This window comes from Alligator sinensis, unplaced genomic scaffold (assembly GCF_000455745.1).
Source record: "Alligator sinensis unplaced genomic scaffold, ASM45574v1 scaffold1092_1, whole genome shotgun sequence".
In the NCBI taxonomy this organism is placed as follows: Eukaryota; Metazoa; Chordata; order Crocodylia; family Alligatoridae; genus Alligator; species Alligator sinensis.
This window is the reverse complement of record NW_005842252.1, coordinates 1,541,616-1,566,147: the sequence shown is the minus strand read 5'-3', so window position 1 is coordinate 1,566,147 and position 24,532 is coordinate 1,541,616. Positions and strand designations below refer to the sequence as shown.

The 24,532-nt window shown below is 39.5% G+C and overlaps 1 protein-coding gene across 13 annotated transcripts in view; it reads left to right on the top strand.

The window, feature by feature from the left end:
* The window catches only part of TBCK (TBC1 domain containing kinase), a 187,895-nt gene that overhangs the window by 64,136 nt on the left and 99,227 nt on the right, over positions 1 to 24,532 (top strand). For 12 of the 13 annotated variants that reach the window (XR_003094992.1, XM_006027572.3, XM_025208794.1 and 9 more), the window contains 9 exons: positions 1,110 to 1,209; positions 3,037 to 3,086; positions 3,631 to 3,760; positions 5,763 to 5,861; positions 8,425 to 8,487; positions 9,311 to 9,437; positions 10,105 to 10,155; positions 13,489 to 13,572; positions 19,050 to 19,135. Coding sequence is in view for 12 of the 13 variants with exons in the window: in XM_006027572.3 (XP_006027634.1) it covers positions 1,110 to 1,209; positions 3,037 to 3,086; positions 3,631 to 3,760; positions 5,763 to 5,861; positions 8,425 to 8,487; positions 9,311 to 9,437; positions 10,105 to 10,155; positions 13,489 to 13,572; positions 19,050 to 19,135 (790 nt within the window). In the remaining variant the exon portion in view is untranslated. The remainder of the gene's footprint in view (positions 1 to 1,109; positions 1,210 to 3,036; positions 3,087 to 3,630; positions 3,761 to 5,762; positions 5,862 to 8,424; positions 8,488 to 9,310; positions 9,438 to 10,104; positions 10,156 to 13,488; positions 13,573 to 19,049; positions 19,136 to 24,532) is intronic. The other variant, XM_025208797.1, reaches the window with a different exon arrangement.

Below are 24,532 nucleotides of genomic sequence, written 5' to 3'. Positions count from 1 at the left end.
GGAAAGATACCACCCTATAATAAAATCTGCAGGTTCATTAATGTGCCATAGCATTAAATTATGATATAACATTACTCACTAAAATGTGCTTTTGATATGCAATGCAGTACATCTTAAAAATACTAAATGCAAATACTACATACATTTACAAAATACATTCAACTCGTTGTATCCAACACATCAAGCCATTCCATTTTTCATTAAAAAATGGTTTTATTTTGTACAGATGCTACATGGTTTAAGAACTTTCCAAGCGGTGAAATAATTAAATGCATTGTTACTGCAGTCCTGTTGAAATTTTTACTACACACTCCAACTCTGTCCTGCAGTCTGATCTTAGTATATGAAGACTACTGCAGTGGTGAAGATCAGATTGTACCTTCTGATAGTTAAATAATATACTAAATCAACGGTGAATAACCAACACCATATTTTCTTTGCTAAACAAAAGGGAGCAAAGTTTAGCCTTGAGCTTTGTGAATGGTGTAATGGGTTGAAGTTTTAGTGAATGCTTATCAGTTACCTACTGCCATATAATTTCTTTGCCTGAAGCAGCAACAGAATATGATCCTTTAGTTTCCTTTCTAGAAACTTTCTGTGTCAAGAACATTCCCTTCCATGGACTGTTTGTGTTTACTTCTTTTTGGATTTATTTGTAGTTCTGAGGGCTTAATCTGCCATAGACACAGAGTGCAAATAGCCTGCCAAATACTGTCACAGCTGTCATCTGTAACTGAGGAGGAATGGACAAGGTTCCCATCATGTCTGTCATTGTCATTGTTGATTTTCAGCTTTTGGCTGACAGTGGCATTTCTCTTTCCTCCTCATTGCCTGGTAACCCTCAGATATGTTGTCTTGGATAAGAAGCTATAGATTGTACACATTAAAAAACCTGACGTGGCTATTTCATTTGGAACTTTTTCAGCATTTCAAAGTATTGCACATCCCCTTGGTAGCTGGCTTTGTAGTCGGGAGACAATACAGTGTAATTTCAGCATTTGTTTCTTCTTAAAAAGAAAATACCAATTGGATTGACATCAAACTTTGTTCTTTTGAGCTAAATATTTTGTTTTAAAATAACTAGGATTTGGGTTTTTCTCTCTTCAAAGCTTTTTGTTGGAGGATGGTGAGAGTTTTGGACAAGGACGAGATAGAAGTTCCCTTCTTGATGACACAACTGTGACACTGTCACTGTACCAACTGAGAAATGTAAGAAAAAGCTATTGCTAAGTGCTTGTGTTCCAGCTGCAGTAACTATGTTTTTATATTCCCAAATAGTAGGGCTATGTTTCGTTTCGGTTTTGACCATTTCAGAGCACAGTGATTCATTTTCGTGTTTTGGATCACTCTTTCATTTCAGTTCAGCCAAATCTGTTTCAGAGTTTTGATGCTGTTTCGGCACTGATTCGGAGATTTGGATTGGCCAGGGAGGGGCAGGCACACCCAGGTGGCTGCAGGTTCTCCCGCAGCTCCTCCAGCTGTGCCTGCCTCTGCCATGGTAGGAGGAGACATGGGAGAAGCCCCCAAGACTGCCCTGCCTGGCCCCAGCCTCCTGGCACTTTAAAAGGAGGGCTGTGGGGCTGTGCCGGACTGTTCTGGGGTGGCACCTCCAAAACGTTTCAGAAATGTTTCGGAGCCTTTCATTTCATTTTGGATTTGGTGTTTTGGGCGCCGAAACGGGCTGAAATACCTCCGAAACGAAACAGCTGTCAAAATTTTGCACAGCCCTACCATATAGCAAAAATAAAATCAGTGTTGTCCTTCAAAACTCCTTTGGGCACTGCTGCTGACTCCGAGAGGACTCAGACACACAGATTCTGATTTTTATTTATTTATTTAATGGAAATAAGTTTACATGGACAAAATATATCAACTTCTTTGTGTGAAATGAAATTTGTACTGCTCAGTTTTGTTTTGATGTAACAGCTGTTTTATGAGAATAAGTGTAACATTCAGTGCTAAATTTAATTATAGAAATAGAACGTTCTACCTTTTTGGTTCAGGCAGTGTTTCTTTAACAAGTCCACCTTTCTCTCTGTAGAAATTCCTGAATATCCAAAATAAAAAATCGACCCACTTTAAATGTCTTGCAGCAAAGTTTCCTATTGTTTGTTACAAGTCTTAAGATGGAATTTGTGACAATTAAGCAGTCTAGTCTAAAACTATGTCAAAAATCTCCCCAAGCTCAGTAATAGTTCTGTTTCATATTGTTAGAAAACCACACTGAATTAAGTATAACTAGCACAGGCTACTATCTGTACAAAGAGAAAGCTCTGAGTCTTTCCAGTTTCCTAGTCCAATTTATGCAGTTTGCAGGGAGGGGGAGGCGTTTAATCACACTTCAGGGAATCCTTCAAACACTCCTTGTGGCAAAGAGCACAATGATGGTAATCAAAAAAGGATCAGTGCTGAATGAACTGAGAGTCTGATCTGCTCCGTCAGTCCCCAGAAGAGATGGTACTCTACCTCTAGGTTAGGGATTGTACTGCAAAAGAGAGCACTGTTGGGAAGATGGAATTAAACTTTAATCACCCTGCACTGAAGATGTCCATACACTCCAGGCATTAAGTTCTGTCTTGCTTGCCTGTCATCTTCACAGGGAATGTTTATATAACTGACTTGCTCTCAGATGTCTTTATGAAAAGTGAAGTAATTAGCATAGCATGTCTTGATTAGAAAAGCAGAACCAAATTCTTTCACTTTGGTTTGCAGCTATATGAATCAAAAGTCCTTGTAGGAAAAGTAGGGGGTATATAGATAAGGTGGGAATAATTTTTAGAATTGATTAAATTTGTAGAGAGAGATTCCATTCACTCAGTAGAATATAAAATATTAAATATTTATGCATTAATGCTGCCATCTAAGGGTAAATCTTCCTTCTTTTGTCCCTTATCACAATTAACTTAATATCTAGTCAAACACCAGTCAAGATTTTAAAAATTGCTTTGTGTATTTCTTTGTACATTTTCCATTTAAAATACCAAGGAATGTTCTCATGTTAAAACTTTTTTAAATTCTTTTTTCCAAACTGCACAGAGGCTAAAAGATGTGGGTGGAGAAGCATTTTATCCACTGCTTGAAGATGAGTAAGTATATGTAATCAAATTTTATTAGTTATTTTTTACTATTATAGTTGCACGGTACATATTCGGACCAAGATTTTCCAAAATTAGAAATATAATGCTAATACCCTGCATCCTTATTTAGGCTTCTGATGTAGGTGAATGCTTCTGAATGCTTTTTGAAAATAGGTAGACTTGAAGGTGGTTAAATTTACAAGTTTAACTTTAGTTAAGTATTTTGAAAATCTGTGGTCCTCACAGTACAGCACTGAATACAGAGTTACTGTTCCATACATGGAAACAACTTTCCTAATTGTCTTCCAGCATAAAGAGAAGTACGGTTCTTTTATTGACATCTTTTATTGGGCTAACTTTATAATTGGGAAGAGGCATTACACATGTTCTCAAGCATTTTTACCAACAACCCTTGTTTCTTGCATATTCCTAGATTATCATGGCTACAACACTCCGCCCCAGCTTCCAACATAACAACATTTCCAGGCTGTAATTTTTTACAATTAAGGCTGTTTAGTTGCTCTTTACTACTGTTTTTCCCATTCTTTTCCAGCCAGTCAAATTTACCTCATTCAAATAGTAACAATGAGCTGTCTGCAGCTGCCAATCTTCCTCTGATCATTCGAGAGAGGGACACGGAGTACCAGCTAAACAGAATCATCCTTTTTGACAGGTTACTGAAGGTATGGAATCTTAATCATACTGGGGTAGTTTTGGTTTCCATTAATTGAATAGATAAGTGGATTTAGTCTATTATCCCAGACTCTGGAGCACATGGGAGTCTTAAAACACTTCTGTGTGCTCTAGAGGCTAGACACTGTCCACATGTTCAATTAAAGGTGTGATGGAAACTGGCCACAGTTATTGCATATAACCATTTGTGTGTCTCCTTACACAGTTATCTCTTGTGTAATCATTTGGCTGAGACGCCCTAAATATCCACAAACCTCTTTCTTTTGACATTGCCAACACAGTACTGATAAATAGTACCTGACATCTAGAAAAGCTGATGGTTCCCCAGACAGACCCAGTGAACCAGACCCAGGGCTGACAGTGAGTTGATTGTCAGTCCCAGCACTACACTGTCCTATCAAGCACACCTCAGATGATCAGGGATCCCAGCTGGGGGAGTACACCATGTCCTTCCCCAGCTGGAAGCTCAGTTAAACGGATCAGAGCTCTGTCACAGGAAAGCACCATATGCTGTCCTGCCTGGGAACCCTAGTGAGATGATTGGACCTCCCAGCTGGGGGTATGCAGGGAGCTAAGCTTTGCTACCTGCTGGCTCATGGGGAGTCCAGGTTGAGATCTTAGGTGAGATCCCACAATCTTTCCTCCTGCTGTACATGTGTAGCCTGTGCCCAATCTCTGGAACATATAGACTTCATTGAGCACACAGAGTCCCATGTGCTCTGGAGGCTGGGCGAGCCCCTCAGCTAATCAGAGATTGGAGAGAAGGTAGGAAGAAAAGGGAAGAGAACTGCATCTGAGATTACAGGAAATAAGCATAGGAGAAATGGGAAGAAATGGAGAAGCCTCTAGTAACAGCCAAAACAAAGAAGAGTAAGAATTGGAGTTTACTCAGATGGATGCTACACCTCTCATTTGTAACAGCTATATGCTAGACCTGACTACAGAAACAGATATGAGTGGTGTAGAAATAAACAGTCTGGTGATGCTTCTTGCATTGCACTTTCCAAGTTGTGAGACTTTTCTTGTTGTCAAGCATTATGTATTAGTACTCTGGTTGCACTGTCCAAAAAAGAAGTTTATGTATATTTAGGACAAGGCATTTTGAACTTTCCCAGCCAAATGATTTCACAAGAGATGACTGTGTAAGGAGGCACACAACAGACAAGTCTTATTTGGTTTCTCGTGCAAAATGAACCAAGATATTTAAAAAAATAATTGATCGGTTATACCATTAAAGCGAATACTCGATGAAGATGAAATTATAAACTATGAAAACACAAAACTTACTTTTAAATCTTTCAAATATAAAGAAACATGATTAAAAAGTCTTCTGCTTCCAATGCATGGATGTTGGTCTAGAGTAGGAAAGGCAGGCTAGGGCCTGGCACACATTAATTTAAAGGCATAATAGGATCTAATCCTTGATGCTAACAGTTGTACCTCTTGCCATGCCACATGTACTTGCCAATGTAAGTGGAGCCCAGGATCACGATCCCATTCTCCTGCACCAGCAACTTGGAAGATGAGTGTCCTGATGGGGTTGACAATTAGCTGATTGTCAGCTTCAACCCCACATTGCACCAGGGTCTTTAATCAGTCCTGTGTGGTCTGGGGCTGACGATCAGCTGATTGTTGCCCTCAGGACTGTGCTGGGGCCCATCTGAGACCCAACTGTGGTGATGAGGCCAATAGCCAGTTTATTGTCAGCCCCACATCTGTTTCATTGGGACTCTCTGGGCAGACAGTGACCTGATTGTCGGTCCCAGCTCAGATAGCCCCACATTTGAGACCCAGGGCTGTCCAAGCTGGGGCCACCAATCAGTTGATTGTCAAAACCCTAAGCTGCCACATTAAATGTAACATGTAGAAGGGGTCCAAGGTTAAACATCTTTCATCTAGAAGGGCAGCTATTCTATGTGTGTGTTTAGCGGCACAGGAGCTTTTATGAAAAGAAGGCTTTTCTTTGCTTTTAAGAAAGTGATGTTTTTGCAGGCCTATCCATACAAAAAAAATCAAATCTGGAAAGAAGCCAGGGTTGACATTCCTCCACTTCTGAGAGGTTTAACCTGGGCTGCCCTCCTGGGGGTTGAGGTAAGAAATATAAATAAAATTCACACTAACTAAAAATATTTGGGGAGAGGGGTGATGGGAGACGGTTGATAATTAGGTAGGTACAGTTTGCACTATTTAGTACGATACAATACTGTATTTTTCTTTCGTACAACATGCGCTGGAATAAAATTTGAAAGGCAGAGTGAAGAGAGATTTTTCAAGATTTATACATTCATAGAACAGGGACAGAACCTAATCATCAGCTGACTTGCCCTCCCTTTCCTGCTTAACTAAAAGCTGAAACCCTAACTGCTGTTGTAAATTGGTTTCCGTGGGTAGATGTATGATTTTGAAACATGGGTTAAACTTTAACAAGTTACCCCAATGTGTTAACATGGGCTTGGGGTAAATTGTTACCCCATATGGTAAACACATTTACACCTGGGGTAACATGTTACCCTGGTCAGTTTTTCATCCATAGAGAGCAAACCACTCATGTAAGCTGGCTGTTCTTTGGGAATATTGTGCACTGCAGTGCCAGTGACAGTGTCTTAAAAAGAAATTTTTTTAGAATGAATTAACGTAAAGATACTGCACAAAATGTGCTTCTGGGGTAGGAAATTACCACATGGGAACGTATGAAGGTTAAACCCAAAAGCTTGCTAAGAAGAATTTTTACAGCTATTTGAGTTGGTCTAATAAAAAATATCAGATTTATCCAAAGAACCTTGTCTACCAAAAACAACAGACGTTTAAATTGTTTTATTTAACGAAAACAACAACCTTATGTATGTTGGATATTTACTTTGATTCTGCACACAACCTTGCAAAGAGGCAATAAGGCTGATGTTAATCAGGTCTGTTGTCTCTTATCTGTATATACTGCTGTTAACAAGGATGTTATCTCTGGAGACAGAAATCCAGTTTGAGGACCAAAATTAAGCATCACAGAGATGCTTAATGGGATATTCTAGACTGAGCACGAAGTCCCATTAGGTAGAGTGGTTGTGTTTAATCTTTAGTGATCTTTAGGGGAGCCTCTGGGAACCCCATAAGATTGGGTCCCTAATATAATCCATGGCCTGTTTTGACCTATTTATAAATCTTTTCTAAAAAGGTTACATGCATCTATAGTCTTAAATAGTATATAATTAAATAATCCCTGTTCCATGATGATGTCTTTGAGCTTTAACATATCTTGCATTAAAACTATCTTTATATAGATTTAATTTTTTTTAAAAAGCATCTTAACCAAAAAAACTAAATAATACAACTAAATAAAAAAACCTGTTTGTTTGTCTGGTTTTTTTTAGTCATTGATTTTTTTACCCACCCTGAACAGAGTCCTGTGGAGGCTGGTACAATGCAGAAACACCTTGTGGTAGTACAAATGAATGTTACCAAGGCCTAATTGATTTGGGACTGCCTGTCCTTGAGCCCATCTTTCTCTGGAGAGTGAAGGACTCTGGGATGCTGGGAGTCAGAGAGGCTCCCTATTACATTGCATGTAATTATCCACACATTGCCTGTGGTGTTATGGTTTGAAACAAGAACGTTTTTGCAGCGGATTCACCTTTTTTGCACGTATCCAAGTGCTTAGTGTAGTTATGTCAGGCTAGTTGTCAGTTGGTGCAGATAACCGATTACCAATGTAGCATGATCAGGGCAAGAAGAATGCATCAGTGGTTAGACTACTATCCTGGGATACAAGAGACTGATTCCTTCCTCTTGCAAGTTACTTGGAGTGTGTCTACACCGTGGCAACAGCAGCATGTCCTGGGTTGGTTCTGCCTGATTATGCTGTGCCTCTGGGCACATTGACTCAGGAATCAATCTGGAAATACCCCAGTGAAGATATTCAGGGTTGTCCCCAACAACCGTTCTCAAGACTTAAGACTTCAGCACGCTCGCAAACAGTGTTTGTCATGACTTGGAGCATCTTCACCAGTGTCTGTCCAGACTTGGAACAGGTGGATGGGGCATGTTCAGGGCCGGATAGATCTACTGGATAGATGCTGCTGCTCTTTCCACAGTGTTGTCACAAGAATCAAAATACTGTTTTGAGTCTGTCTATATGCACCCAAGAATGATAGATGTCACCTGACAAGCCAGCATCTGAAGTCTGTCAGCTTCTTATTGAAGAGCATGTTGGGAGGCTATTTCTTTTATGATGGTATATCTCAACATCAGATTGGAGGCCCATGATATGGCTATCTTAAATCTTGCAAATCAAACACTGGATCAAAAGTGTGGCCAATTTTATGAGCTGATCCCAAACAGCCACCTGAGATGAAACGTGCATCTTAAACACAAGAGAACTGCTACATCTCAGGCTAGTGTCATAGAAAGCACAAGCAAATGGTTTGGAATATAACAGACAAAAGATGATAATGCTAACGCAGTCTTATAGCTGGGATTTATTGAATTATGAAGTATTTAGTGTCCATACCTTATTAACTAACTACATTCTTCTGGCTAGTGTAACTGGAAAAAGCTGTAACTTTATACTTTAGCCTCATTTCTGTTGGTATATGTGCAGTGAAATGCATTAGTATTTAACCTGAAGGCTTTCTGTTTCTTTAAAATATTCTTCTATTTGTAGGGTGCCATTCAAGCAAGGTATGATGCTGTTGATAAGGACACTCCAATTCCTACAGATCGACAAGTAAGCTGTGTTTATTTTCAAGTGCTGTCTCAATATAATGCAAGACATTTCCTCCACTTCAAAAATGATGTTAACTGTTCTACTCTTTTACTGCAACTGATGCTGCTGATCATAATTGAACTTTGAGGGGGTTTTGTAGTTATATAGACTAGAGTATAATGTTGCAAGACCTGCAAGAAACTAGTTAACACAAATTTATAATATAGCATTCATAAAATGCAACCTTGTATTTGGGTTGATTGCTTTTAAAGTAAAAATAAACAGATGTCAGAATCTAGCAAAGGGATACTAAATAGAAAAAAGGAAATACTCTGCAACTTGGATCTGGATGCTGTATGACAGCATCCCAAAATCCCATCAGCTTCAACAGAAGCTCAAAGGATATAGTTCTTCACAGAAATGTATAGTGCCAAATGGTGAACAGACGTTACTAGTAACATCTGCTCTTTTCATCTAGCCAAAGGAATATAATTTTTTTTATTGAACTGAGTCTGTCCTGAGAATTCTTACTTTAACATTTAAAGGAAAATGATTTTAACACCCAAGAAGATATGACTTGAAAGCTAAGCCAGAAACTGGTGCCGCTAAAATTCACTTAAGAGACCAGGGCTGTCTTTCATGAACATAAAGTGCAGGTAAATGGCATTTCCCCACACAGCATGTCTTTTTAAGTTGAGGGAAGAAAAGACTTGTGATTTCATGGTGGCCCAACGTAAATGTATTGGCTATATTCCACTACTTTCCCCTACTTTCATTGTTGTGGTATTGCTGTGGGGCCACCCCTGTTCTGACTTCTTCCTCCTGCTTTCCTCCTGTGTTGCAGATTGAAGTTGATATTCCTCGATGTCATCAGTATGATGAGTTGCTGTCATCACCAGAGGGCCATGCAAAATTTAGACGTGTATTGAAGGCATGGGTTGTATCCCATCCTGATCTTGTGTACTGGCAAGGTAAGTTCAACTTGTAAGTAAATAGGTTGGTTGTTTATCTGGGAAGTATTCAAAGTAAAGACTTTCTAAAATACAGTTACTTCCTGTATAGAGCGGGGGCCCTTTAGCTTGCCTTTGCTCTTCATTTCTTTTTTAATAGACTTTAAAATTGGATTTAATTATTCATTTGCAGCTGTTAGTGTAGAAATTTCAGGAGATTCCATCCGTACATTATTGAAAATGCAAGATTCTTATGCTTCCCATTCTGTTTGTAATGTAAATTCTGTCCCTTTTTCCCCACAGAAATTGATTCATTCTTTTGCATTTTTTCACTCCTTTTATTTTTATTCACTTTGTTTTTAAAAGTTGTCATTGACTAATGCTACTCAGCTCAATGTTAACTTCAGTGACTTCTGTGCAGTGTTAATATTTTGAGTATAATATGCTGGAGCATTTTTAGAAACAGACACGCAACTGAGAAATTAGCGCAATCTCCCTATTAGTACAATTTAACCCATTTAAATTATTTATATTTATTTTCATACCATTGTTTCATGACTATTCTCTGCATACATAACTAATGCTAACATTGTAAGGGTCTTAAATATGCAAGTCATATGTTTGTCTTATGTCATATTCAATGAGTGTTCAGTTTTTCATACTTTCTTGGCACTTTTCCTCCCCTTAGGTCTAGATTCTCTTTGTGCACCATTCCTGTACTTGAATTTTAACAGTGAAGGTAAGTATCTTTAGAATATGTGTATAACTTATTATGTGTGTGTGCACACATGTGCAAATAAGCAATAGGTGGAGTTCTAGTGACATAACATCAAAGGAACTTTGAAGCCGGAGGGTATATCTAAATGGGCAATTAGGAAGAAATAAAATCTGGTACAGTTTGCACTGGAGTCTTTCTCCTGGACATAGCATTTACACGTGCACCCAAGACCTCAGCACATTGAGCCAGGTGGAGCAGCCCTGGGCTGGCAGAGGATCCAAGGGGTGAGCCCCAGGCTTTGGTTAGCAGCATCAGGGAGCAGAGGTGCTGGCTGGAGCATGAGGGTGCTACAGTGTGGGACTAGCCAGCAGGCAGCCCCTGTATCATAGGACCCTTGTGCCTCAACCAGCCCCGTTCACCATCCGCATGTGCATTGCGGTAGCATAAATTACTCTGCCATAGGATAGTACTTGTCCCAGGCAATATTATTCTGTGGCAGAATTAATTAATTATTGCATCCTAATATTGGCACACATGTAGATGGTGGCACTTTACTGCAGAGCTAATTAGTTGCGTCCACTGTTACCATCATTTCCAACATACAGCACCAAGTTCCTAATTGCAAATGCTAAAAATTTCACTGTGTTGAAATTTTGGGGAGGATGCTTTATAGTCTTCTTTGGCAACAAAGTGGTAGAATCTGCTTCTAGGTATAATACTTTACTCAAACTGCTAGTAGCCTTTTCATTACTATCTACATCTGCTCTTGTATGAAGATACCGAGTAGTTGGGGAAATAAAGTTCTTTGCAAGCTTTCGAACACAAGCACCCTTCTTCAGGCATTGGGAGACTCTACTGTTCTGAGATCTCCAAGGGAGGAAAGAAGCTAAAAGTGTGACTCCTCATGGCCACATTTTTGGTAAAACTGAGTTGATCGTCTTGTTTCCTGTCCCTTTGTTAGCTTGGCTTTAGAAGTGGTTTTCATGTGTGCTGGCACTGAATTCTTAGAATTGGACAGAGTTTCAATATTCTGGTTAGTTTTTATTAGCATTTTGTTCCAGCCTTAAGTATGATGTGAGTAAGGGATTAGGCTTTTCATGGTTGTGACTCCCATCAGACACATTAAGTCTTAGAGCTTTTGCATAAAGTCGGTGTGTTCTGACTTTGTAGACTTTCCTAATTTTTTATTAATATAACTGTATATTTGTGTTTGGGGGTTTTTTGTTTTGTTTTATTTGCATGTCTTTAAAAGTACTGGTAAAGAAACTTGTATTTCAAAGTAAGAGACTTCATTTATATGAACTGTAACATTCAATATTTTCTCACTATAAATGTATATTTTTTCCTGTCGCTTCATTTTTGGTGTTTTTTTAACACACGAGATCTGTTGGAACTGATGACAATTCTGCTACAGTGGCTTTTATTTCCTTAGAAAGATGTTATCCAAACTCCATCTGTGAATGCTTTGGTTTCCACTGCTTAACCCCTTTCATTCAATGAGTACGTGAGGTGCTTGTGATAGATATATGAGAAAAATCTATTTGGGCTGTCAAAATGCTAATGCTACTCTCTGGATTTTAGGTTCTCAGATGAAGTGAAAGCTAGGTAGCTTAATCTGAATCCTAATAACAGAAGTCTCTTGAAAAGAAGTCTTGATTTTTATGGGGACTGTCACTACTTTGTCTGCTGACTTGGTGTTATTTACTAGGCCTGTGTGAAGCAGCAATTATTCGTTTCAGATTCGGCTGATTTAGAGGGACAGTGATTTAATTTGGAGATTTGAATCACTGTTCTGATTCGATTCGGCCAAATCAGACCCAAAGATTCAGTGCTGCTTCAGAGATTCAGCCACAGACTAAACAGGCAGCAGTCCTTGCCACATTGGACTCGGCTGCCTCCAGCTGGTAAGTCTGTTGGGTGGGGGAAGGAAAGGGATGTGGGGAGGGAGGGAGGGATTGGGGCTGGGGCAAGCTGCCTGGCCAGAGGGGGGGTGGGGGGGGGCAGGTTGTGGGATGTGGGCACAGCAGCGCTCAGACCCCGGGCTATGCCCTGCTGCCACTTGCCCCCTTCCACCCGGAGCAAGTTGTGCCTACATCGCTCATCCCGTGCCCTACTGCCCTGGCTGGGCAGCTTGTCCCAGCCCCAATTCCTCCCTCCCCCACGCTCTCTTCCCCCTTCCGCCCACTACAGACTTACCAGTTGGAGGCAGCTGTGTCCAGTGTGATGAGGACTGCTGCCTGTTTAGTCTATGGCCGAATCTCCAAAGTGGCACCAAATCTTTTCCGAATCAATTCAGACCTTTTATTTGGTCTCCTGATTTGATTCGGATTCAGAGATTCGGTCACTAAATCGGGCCAGATCTCCTCCGAATCTAATAACCTGCCAAAGCCTCAAACAGCCCTGCTTTGTCTTGTGGTTCATAGTCTTAATGTGTTTCTTTTACCACTGCTACTTTGGATTCTTCCATGATAGTTGTTGTATTTATTTGCATATTCTGCTTGTCTGGAGGTTATGAGCTTCACTGACGCAGACATCACAACATTTATTCGTACTTCTTGGGCATTTCCTTGCATATTGACCAAAGAAACAAATCAGAAGCAATTTTTGATGTTGCGCAGTAAAAATAATAAAGTAGTAGTAGTAAAAAGAGATTTGTTTGATCCTAGCAATTTTTGGGTCCACAGCTACCATTTAAAAAGAAAATGAACAAACCACATAGGATGCATTAGTCACATAATGTACTGCTCTATTGGAAGGTGCTTAGATAATACAATGCTGAGGGTGGAATAAGAATCTTAGGAGAGACTAACAAAGTCTAACGAGAAGAGACAGAAAAAAGGGGGTTAAGAGAAGGTGGAAACTAAATTACAGCTATTAACTGACTTGCCTGTTAAAAAAAAACTGTACCAGAGCTGGGAATCAAACTAATGTCTTGAGGCCAGAATTGTCCTTCCCCTCTGAAGAATTCTTCCCACAGAAAGTCACTTCCAGTTGAAACAAGCAAATTTTAGGTAGACAGAATGTGACCATACATGTTTAGACAATGCCTCTGGCAAAAAGGGCCATATAACTTCTAGTCATTCTGAAGTGCCACATTCATTTTCTGCATCTCAAAAATTAATATGTAAAGAATTTCATTGCTTGATTTGTTCATTGGATAATTGGTACAAGCCAGAATTTTTTTTGAGTAGCTTTTAAAACATTTTAAAAGAGAAATGCTCATTCTGTGTATATTTTGTACAGTTGCCCTGTAGGGTGTGAATATATATATTTTAAAGTAATAAGTATTTTCCAGTGAACAGATGCTTCTTTCTTTCCATCAAGTTTGGTTTTTTTTTCTCAATTTTCTTTTAGCTCTGGCCTATGCCTGCATGTCAGCTTTTATTCCCAAGTACCTATATAACTTCTTTTTGAAGGATAACTCTCATGTTATTCAAGGTAAGCTCATAAGGTAAAATTTAACTCTTTATGAATTTGGGTTTTTAATGTTGTGTGTTCATATTAACTGTTTGGTGGGGTTTCTTCTGTTTGGGTCTCTCTTTCTTTTAAGTAGTTTTTTAACTGTCACAAATGTATAATCAAACTTTCATTGCTATAGAAAGTAACCTATTTGAAATATATAAATGGTTATCACAGGAGCAGGGCAGTAAACAAGGGCCCACTGGTAAAAACAGGTAAGGATGTGTGTGAAGAAACCCCTTGCTGTTATTTAACAGCTGGAGTAGAAACCAGTCAATTAAATTAAATCAGGATCTTAAAAAGGAATCTGTCCTTGCTTGGAGGGATCTAGCCATGCAGCAATACAAAGCCATCCTATTATAAATAGCTATTCTGCTACAAAGCAGAATGTGAGAGAAATGACTAACTAGAGAGTATTTGGAGACTACAGATACTATGATATCTGGAGAGTCAAGAAGTCTGAGGGGAGCTCCTTTACAGGAAAAGAAAGACTTCAACTGAATAGAAAACAAGCCTTAAAGTTCCATAAGGAGACTGTAGAGAGCTGGGGAAAGGTTGATAAGAGGAGAGGTGAAAAACATTTAGAGTTTTGGAAAGGAAATGGATAAGAAGATATATGAATAAGAGCTATAAAGTGAATGTTGTGAAAAAGCTGTTGGGAGATCCCTTTTTGTACAGTCCTACAATACAAAAGTGGGAAGTTGCTTGATGAAGCTAAAAGCACTAAATTTTAAAAGAAGAAAAGAAATTGATCTAATATGAAATAAATAATTTATCTGTGGAATTAACTTGTAAATTGTAAGAGAGGTAGTTAGCCATGTTAATCTGAAATCAAGCACAAGGTAGAGTAGATTTGCACCTTATAGACTGACTAAATCATGTGTAAGCTTTCATAAGCAGTAGCTTACTTCATAAGACAATATGAAAATCCCTTAATGCAGTAATTGATAATCAGTGTGCCACAGTACCCTGGGGTTCCTTTCAAGGGTGCTGCAGTGTGTGACACAATGTTAGCACTGTTAGGTGTGCAAATGTGATTCACAAGCTAAGCGCAGAGATTTCAAATAGAAATCCATAGTTGTGGTGTTTCTGAGTTCTTTGCAATAGAAAAACTGGTCTATTATTTTTTTGCACTCAAAAACAAAGTGGGGTAGGGAGTTAATACTAAGACTTGGCATTTTCCTAGGTGTGCTGGAGCTTAAAAAGGCTGAGAACCATTGCCTTAATAGTATCTGATGAGGTCATTACTTACGAAAGCTTACATGTCTCTGATTTAGTCTACTATTCTGTAAGGCCAATTGTTTAGGGTTTTTTTTCAAAGTGTAGATGCTTCTGTAAATATAATCGATTGCTAGCTAATATACAATAAGAATAACTAAACCTCATGTGTCTAATGTATAAAAGAATGATCAATTGCTTTTGGGTTCGTGATATGGTATGATACTTTTGCAAAACTAAGTACATGGTTAATTCTTTACAGCTTTCTCTGCAGCACCCTATATTGAATCCTGGTTTGGAGATGCAGGATTAGGTGCACCATCGGTGTATTCTTATTTCCATTTTATTTCAAAGTTTGTAGTATGTAACGCACAGGTTTGTAAAATCTTTATAAATATTAACACAATTTCAAAGGAAGACTTTGTGGCAATTTTCTTTAGTTTGTTGCAATAAAGTTTTCTTAGGGAAAAATACAGTAGACTGTACTGTGTCTGAGGTAAGGTTCAAGAATCTCACCAATCAAGGAGTAACACCATTCAAATCACAAAAAAGGTCAATCACTGGTGAGGCAGACCTAAGCAGTCAATATACTGGTCATACCAGGCTTATTTAAATGTCTTTCCCCATATAAAGTAAAATATGAGAACAATTAAGGATTTATAGAATATCAAATTATGCAAAAGAATAATTCAGAATACCATTCCAGCCAACAGTGTCTGGCTGGACCTAAATCTTGTAGATTGTCTCTTCAGTAGACCCTTAATTAATCATGTAATCCCACATGGTAATTTATATTTTGAGTCTGGCTAGTCAAATAAAAATGATGTTTAACAAAGTCTTTTATATCTGCACCTGAACACCATCAGCACAAATTTTTAGTTTAAAAGAAAATATACTTTCAGGAAGCTAATGAGGAAAATGGATTCACGAGCACGCTGCTGAATGTATGCGATCACGGTTTTTAGGCACCTTTCCTATTGCTGCTGGATATTTGAAGAATTAAAATATGTCAGAATTGAATGTGGGGAAAGCTAAAGTAACCCAGGCTAGCCCCACTGGCCTCTGGGTAAAACATGCAAGCAGTGCCCTATGTCATTTCCATATCTATTTAGTTTCTGAGACTGAAGGTGTCTCCACTGAAGCGTTAGCTCAAGGCACAGCTTGACTTCTGCCCTTACCCTGATACCCATTTACAAGCACGCATCTTGACCTCTAGTTAGCATAGTGTGTTAGAGTCAGGGTTCCCAATATACTATATGCAGGGAATGGTAAGTAGTCCCTGAATCTCGCTATGTTGACATAACTTCAGAGTAGAGGAGGTAAAACTCAGGCATTGATGACAGCAGATTTTCACTGCTTAAAATGATGGATAATTTAATTGGGGATGTAAAAAGTGCTGTATTTACTGCGGTGTAGCTAGGAGAGTTCACCACCTATACCTCTGCCTTATCTGATTTGAACTCACAGTGAAACTTAAATTTTCATTTCAATTGTGTGTGTGCATAGTTATCCTGCTGTAAAATTGCACTTTTTTTTTTTTTTTTTTTTTAAGAACAGCATATAGGACTGGTCTTCTCATTCAAGCATAGTAATCACTAGGAATGTGCGAAGTGGGCTGTATTCGATTTGGATTTCAGCCTATGATTTCAGGGGACAATGATTTGATTTGCTGATTCAGATCAGTGTCCTGATTCGATTCGGCCAAATCTGAATCTGAAGATTCGATTCCGATTTGGAGAATCAGCGATTTTGGTCATAGACACAGCTTTAAATGTTTTTTCTACATACTTCGAGGTACCAGGCACAGATTATGAGCGCTGAGATGGTGAGGTGGATGGAGCGCCCCACAGGAACACAGGGAATCCCCCCACGCCCCCGCAGCTCAGTGATTTAGCCACGGAGGGACCCCGGGTACCCACCCAGTTGCCAAGCCAGGGGGTGGGTCCCCCGCGTGCTTCGTGGCAGACCTTGAAGCGGACCAGAAGTGCTTCTGGTCCAATTCTGGGTCCGCCGCCAAGTGTGCTGGAGACCCCTTTGCGCCCCCCCAAAGCTCCTGTGGGATGCTCCATCTGCCCCACCATCTCAGCATTCACAAGCCACCTGGTACCTTGCAGTATGTAGAAGAAATATATAAAGCTGTGTTCCTGTCCAAATGCTCAAATCTCTCCGAATCAAATTGGAGGCTTCCATTTTGATTCGGAGAGATTAATGGGACTCCTGATTCGATTCGGATTTGGTGATTTGGCCAATGAATCGGGCCGAATCTCCTCCGAATCGAATCCGTGACCGAAGCTTCACACAGCCTAGTAATCACTCATTTTGCTAGGCAAATTCAAATGGTCTTCACTGAAATTTAGATAATGGGGGCAAGAGCTTGTCTACAATTGAAAAAATAATCTGGATTAAAGGCAGGCATAAATTTTAAAGTGCTATAGCTATTCCTGGACAATTGTGTGTGACTACATTCTTTCTCTGAAATAAATGTTTATAGCTAGAGATATTACGGAAGATTTAATACTGCCTGAATGATTCCATATACAGGTAAATCCTAAAGTAGCAGTGAAGAAAGGCCCTAATTAAGGAAGGGGCACTTTCAAGATTTTGTAACATGTTGGAACTACATTAGCCATTCACTTAAGAAGCCAGTGTTCAAGGCTCCACTGATCTGTTGGGAGTAAGAAGCTGAGGCTAAGCAACTGGGACAGGGGTAGGCTGTACTGGGCAACAGGAATCCTTGGTTTGGGATGTGTGAGCTTTGACAGGGAGAGGAGGGGAAAGAGATGTAACCCGTCATGAAACCACAGGAGAAATGCCTCTTAGTCCTGATTCTAAGGAATCATATGAAAGTATAGGGGACAAGGGAATGGGAGAGTGGTGATATAAAACACTTGAGGGCTGCATGCCTCATCCTGCCCGTTCGCAAGTTAAAAATGAATTGTGGTGAAGGCAGTTAAGTTAAACTATCCCATTCAGGCTGGTGTGTGAAAGCGGAGACATATTATTGCAGAAAAGATAAGAAAGCATTCTTTTCTTCTCCTCCAAGAGGACAATGAAGAATACAGACGAGAAAAACTTTAATATTTAAATTAGCAGTATGGTATAAATAGGTTCTCTTTGTAGCAGATACTTTTGGGATTGTGATATCTTTGGATTTCTTCAGTACAAGTAATTTTCTAGAACAAGTTTCTTTCAGTAATTTATAGCTTAACTGTATGTCAAAAGCCTATTTTACATGAATTATTTCAACTTTGTGTAGTTTTTTTTTGCAAGTGAGGTATAGATCGTTCCATTTAGTTTTGTTGCTGTGGAGTGTGGGGGAAAAAAAGTACAGGAAACTGTACTTTTTGGAGACATGCCTAATACAGGCAAGAGCATCTGCTGCAGCTGCTTCCTAGTCGAGCCCTATATAATGTGGGTGGAGCAGTTTCACCTGGTTGTGGTTTGAGGCGTGCCAGTGCTGTGAGACAATAGAAGTTGGAGGTTGCTAATCAAGATGCAAATTAAGAACTATGAGCAAGCAAAGGAAGAAAAAGCCAATTTTGGTTTGTAAAGTACTTAAATGCTAAAAGTTTGATCTAATAAGGAGACATTCTTCATATAAAGCAATCGTTCTCAACCTTCTTGGATCCAAGCCACTCTAACTTTTCTGAATTTAGTAGTCCCTAATTGAGAACCACTGTTGGGTTGCCTCAGCTTACTTCACTGGTTTTCAACTACTGTGCTGTGGCCACAACCTAATGAAACTGTCCTCTTGGAAACAGAGGTGTATGGGATAGGTCCACTTGGTGGCAGCCTGGTGATTTATCTGTGTTTGTGCTGGCTGCTGCCATTGCCACTAAGTGGACCTATCCTGCACCCCTCTGTTTCCAGGAGAAGCATGCAGGGCTGAACCAGGAAGGGTGACAGCAAAAGCAAGTACTCTTGCCTGCATTAGGTTTCTCAGATAAACCTAATACAGGCAAGAGCATCTGCTGCAGCTGCTTCCTAGTCGGGCCCTATATAATGTGAGTGGAGCAGTTTCACCTGGCTGTGGTTTGAGGCGTGCCAGTGCTATGATGCACTTGAAAGGGGGTTACGGCACCCTCATTGACATCCACTGCTGTAAAGAATAGAGCAGGCTTCAGAATCTGTATTCATGCCCTGTATCTACTCATTGTTTGATTTTTAACAGCATGGAGCTGCAGTGGTGCTGGGGGTTCTTGGTCTGGCAATGATCTGAAACGTTTGTTTCATTTCAGAGTACCTGACAGTGTTTTCCCAGATGATTGCGTTCCATGACCCAGAGCTGAGTAACCATCTCAATGAAATTGGCTTCATTCCAGATGTAAGTGCTGAGGTTTCTTGTTTAACAAAAAAAAAAGAGAAGTGACAACTCTGGGGTGGGGGTGTTTCTAAACTGCCCCTAGTGCAGTTGAAGTAGTCTATGAAAGATTTTTCTCTAGCACTGGTTGCTTTTTCCCAAAGGTTTCTTGAGGAAATGGCGAAATCTTGTTTCAAAGGCAGTATCTTTAAAACCTTTTTTTTTTCATGGCCTGGAAGATGCAAGTAAGTGTTTATATGTCAATTAGAGGATGTGTACGAGGATATGTGGTAGAATTTGCGAGTCACTGTCCAATGCAAATTAAATTTAGTTTTTACTGTCAGGTTCAGTATATCCACAAAAAGAACCCTTAGAAAAAATTAAACTCATAACAGAGTGACAATTTAATTTTTGTACATCATGAATGACTGGAAGCAGAGTGCAACATTTGTACAAGTTAATTAAATGCAAACTTTGTGGCCAGTGTCTGCGTGTATGTCATTACAAAAATAATAATGTACTGTGAGTTCTCATAAATGATTTGGTAGTGGTATGTCAGTGAATATACTTACTCAAATGTCTGTTCAAGAAACATTATTCAGCTTGGGGGAGGTAGACTCTAGGCAAATATAGGAAAACATATGCATCTGCACACAAGAGTTTCCAACTGGAATAGTAAGGACAAAAAACCAAACTACTTTTCGGGAACAGTCGACAGGCTATGAAATGGCTTGTATAACGCAATGCCTGCAAAAGCCTACCTGGATCATCAAGTACAGTCTCTTGCTTTCTTCCACCTCTGTGCCTCTCTAAGGAAGACCTTATGTTGAAAAACAAAATTAAGAGTTCTTGATGATGTTATAACACCTTGTTGTAGCTACTGCTGGATTTAATTTAGCCTTCTCCCCTCTGTCAGAACAGCCATGTTGTTTTGATGTGTCCAGAGAACTGAAGTGGTATTTCCATGAAATGTGTCCACAGAATTTGGTTTCATTATAAATTTACAGTTTATAGACAAGTGACAATTTTAACTAACATCTGGTAAGGCAGTATTAGAGAAGCATTGTTAAGTAAGGGGGGCAACACCATGTTATACTGTTTGGCAGATTTATAAAGTACGTCATTTTAAAAATATGTAGTAAGCTGTGGAACTATAAACAATAAAAATTGGAAAGAAAATCTCCACAATAAGGTGCAAGTGTAGATTGATTTTTTTTTTTTGCCATTTTTTTTAACCAAAGATAATTCCTCTGAGCATTAAAGTCAAGTCAACACTTTTTTTTGCAGAAACTCTCTGCTTTTAAAGAACCAAGTTAACAAAATTGACACGCCACATGCAACTCATTTTTAAACTTGTGTATAATGGAATCTGATGGGTAGTTGCATCCTAGAGTGTGGGTTCTTATCATGTTATGCTGTTGAATTAATATTTTGGCAGGAAAGCATTCCCTTGCTCACTGCTGGAGCCTCATTCCCACCCCCCGCATCGCCCATTCCCTCCTATCACAACAGACTTACCAGCCAGAGCCGGCCGGTCTCCATGCTGCCAGGCTGCGCTTCTGGCTGCCTACATGTTGTGCTGCAGCTGCGCGCATGCATGGGGCATTTATCAGTGACATTATCGGACACATTAGCCTAAAAAAGCCGATTGCCAACACTGTCAATTTTCCTTATATCAGTGCTGGTGAGATATGGGACTGATGTATCAGTGCACCTCTACTTTTTATGAATGATTCAAATTCATACGGGACAGTGACACTTATATTGGCTGCTATTTTCAGCTAAATTATAGAGCTTATACACTGGTGGATATAATTTACTCTGTTAGAAAGAAACCTCTACAGAGCTATATATATCACTTGATACCATCATCAGAAGAGAAAAATAATTCCACTCGCTTGGTTGAAGCCTGAACTGTCTGAGCTTGTATAGGCAAATTATGCAGGAAGTTGGAAAGGATAAATGCAAGCTTCCAACATGATCACAATCCACAGAGCTGCATCCTGGCCATGGAAGCACACTGTCCCCTAATTTAGCCTCTGATTTCAAATAATTCCAGACCATTTGCCCAGCATAAGAGTACCATCAAATAAATATAGAGGTGTATCTCTCCTCTCCTTTTGTTTGTTTGTTAGTCCTCCTTCATCGGTTGCTACCCACATTAGCTGCCGTGAAACCACTGAAAATATCCATCCTTGGTGCTGCTGAGCCGGCAACTTGCACTCCAGGTTTGAGCTGCCCTGTTCTATTGCAAACCATGAGCATTGAGATGCATGTTAACATTTAACGTTGGCAGTTTTGACATTTTGTCTTGCGGTCCTTGGTAAGATGTCAGACTAATATAAAAACTCCACTGTGCTAGGCACTGAAAAGCCCATAGACAAATATGGTCCTTGCCATAAAGAGTTATAGTCTAGAAAAGGGGCCAAATGAAGGGAGTGGAGGAGATTTAAACTCAAAATGGTTACAAATTACTGTATATGAATATACACTTCTGCATTTTATAAATCTGTCAGGAACACCCAACTGCTCCAAAGCTTAGGCCAGCCTCTAAAGAGAAAAATCATCCTTGCCAAATCATTTTAAATTTCCCCCTTTTCTGTCTGTCTTGTATATTGGTAATAAGGAGAGGTGTGTGTGCACCTGTAATAAGGAAGGATCTATTAAGATGAAGACTATGCGCTTCAGTAATGAGATCTGAACCAGTTTTGTGCCTGAGTACTAATCCTATCAAAGTAAACCCTGATTAATCTTTCATCATTGAGTCGCAGGCTCCTGCTTCAGGAAAGATTGTGTTTCCTGTCACCTTTCCATTTGCTCTGGGTCATGTAACTCTCAGTATTGAACACTAATGAAGCTTAAGTAGTTGTGGATATTGTTGGCTGCCATGGTGCCTGGATAAATATGTTGCTGTGGCTATGTGATTTACGTGTAAGTAGAGATATATGTAAGGGGGCTTTCTTGTTATTTCATGGCATGAATCTATGTAATGGCTTACAGCATTTGTCTTGTATTTTAAATAAATAATTCTCATACTAAAACCAGGCCACTTTAAAGTGGAGGAAAAATAAAGTGAGCCACATCCCTAGAAGGGAAACTGTATCCATAAATTATTCTGAATAGCTTTCAGCTGCAAATTATGGAAGCTAAATGTAGTTGTCACCTCAGTGGTTAACCAGGTGATAAAGTCTGGTGGCAGTTACTTAATATCTTCTCAGCAGAGTTGCTGGTACAGTTAGACAGTTTTTAGATTGAATTCAGTGATATGTGGGAAATTTGTTTAATAAAGGATTTTTCTAATAAAGTATTAAAAAGCTTTTATTTTTGTTTGTTGTTTTTGTTCTTTTGGCTTTTTTGTTTTTTCTGGTTTGTTTGATTTTGTTGTTGTTGTTGTTGTTGTTAAATCCCTTGTGTTTAAATCATTCTTGATAGCCAGAAATTGTCCTTACTGAAAATCTTCCATTGTGCATGCATACACGTGTTACACTTTCCAATAAGGTTGCTCATCCGTAATTGTTTTTCTGCTGCTATTCTTCTTTTGTAGGAAAACAATTGTTTTGTTGCATTTGATTGATTTCAGGTATAGGACAGGAGGGGTAGGATTACATGTAAAAATTTAAACCTGTTTTTCCTGCTCACTGACACTCAGTTCCCCTTCTTTTCTCAGCATATGAATAGTTTCTTTAATTTCTGTAAGTCTAGTAAAGTGCTGAAAGCTTGCATATGTGCATAAATGTTTGGAGGATCATAACCTTGGATACCAGCATCTGGATAAGATGCTGAACTAGAAAGCATGAAATGCAAAGCTTCTTTCTGGTTAATCTGCTATGTAAGTTTGGGTAACTATCATTTATCATTTTGTGCTTCATTTTCCATATTGCCTTAAGTAAGGCCCAATAATGTAACTAAGGTGGGGCAACCAGGGTGACAGCCCCATGGCGCTGGCTTAGCAGGGTCTGGAAAAATACCACGGCTGGCTGTTGGCTGTCTGCAACTCCAACGTTGGCACCCAGGAGCCCCCATTGTGCAGTGTGCCTCTATGCTCCAGGTGCCAACCTGCTCTGTTACCCTTTTGGAAAGGCCTACAGTTTAGCAAGATTCAGAAAAGAGCTGGATGTTCCTAATGATACCTTGAACACACAGTTATTATAATTAAACATACCACTAATTTTGGCAGGGTTATTAAATCTCATGACTCAGCTTTAGGATAAAATGTGTTGGAAGAAGGCAGATTCTAGTAAAAGGCAGATTTAATTCCAGGGATATCAATTGTAGAGTTCTTAAGACATCCTTCTGCAGCATCTGGACTAGCCATTGTTGGGTACAGGATAATAGACTAGGCGGACTTTGCTAATCTGGTAGAGCATTCTTATGCTTCTACAAGAGTTGGATTTGGGAGAAGTCCATAATATGTTGGAGCACCTAAAAACGCTATAAAATGTGCAGTGGTGACCTTGTTATTAGATCTCTAACTTCAGTTGCTCAAAGAAATGTGTGGGAGGGTGGGTATAAATAAGTTTATACTTTTTAAAGTTTATACCTTGTTTTGATGATGATGATTATGATTACCCTGCCCTGTATTTTACCCTAAATTACTAGCATATATGCTCGGAGGTATCTCTTGCTGAATAGTTTTTATTTGAAAAATTGCCAGAAAAAATAACCAGTGTAAATGTTGTATTTACTTACATACCACACAGACTTTTGCCCCCATCTATATGGGTGATATTGTCATTTATGTCTTAAGTGAGGAAGCTAATTTTTCTTCACAGGAATAGAAACAGGAATGGATGGTAGGACACAGTGTCTACTTGCTTCAGGTTGCCAGTGTGGCTGCTGTCTTTGGTGCCAGCAAGAAAAGGCAAAGCCCTGTGTTATCCCTCTCACATTGATAGCCATTTGCTAAACACTAGCTTGTGCCTGAAAGAGCAGTTGAGCTCAGTTAGAGCAAGTGAGCTGCTGCACGCAGTCTGTCGTACCTCAACGAGGCTTGTGGTATAGAAACAACATGTTATTTAGAGGGTGTTGGTTGTAACCATGTTGATCTAAGGACATGGGCAGACAAGGTTCTTTGGGTAAATTGGATATCTTTTATTAGCCTAACTAAATAGTTGGAAAAATTCCTCTCTGCAAGCTTTTGGGTGCAAACACCATTCTTCAGGCATAGGGAGAGTCTGCTGGTGTCTTGTGCTCTCCATGGTGCAATAGAAGCCAATATGCAAAATGTAGGTCTGTGAAAATGCAAATGCATGGCAGTGAGGATCAGAGGCCATGGAAAACGAGGAGACAGTAGGTGTGAGATGAGGGGCATTGGGGCTGGGGGGAGCATATTAGCCTGGTGATAGAATGTAGCTTATAGATTCATAGATGTTAGGGTCAGAAGGGACCTCAATAGATCGAGTCCGACCCCCTGCATAAACA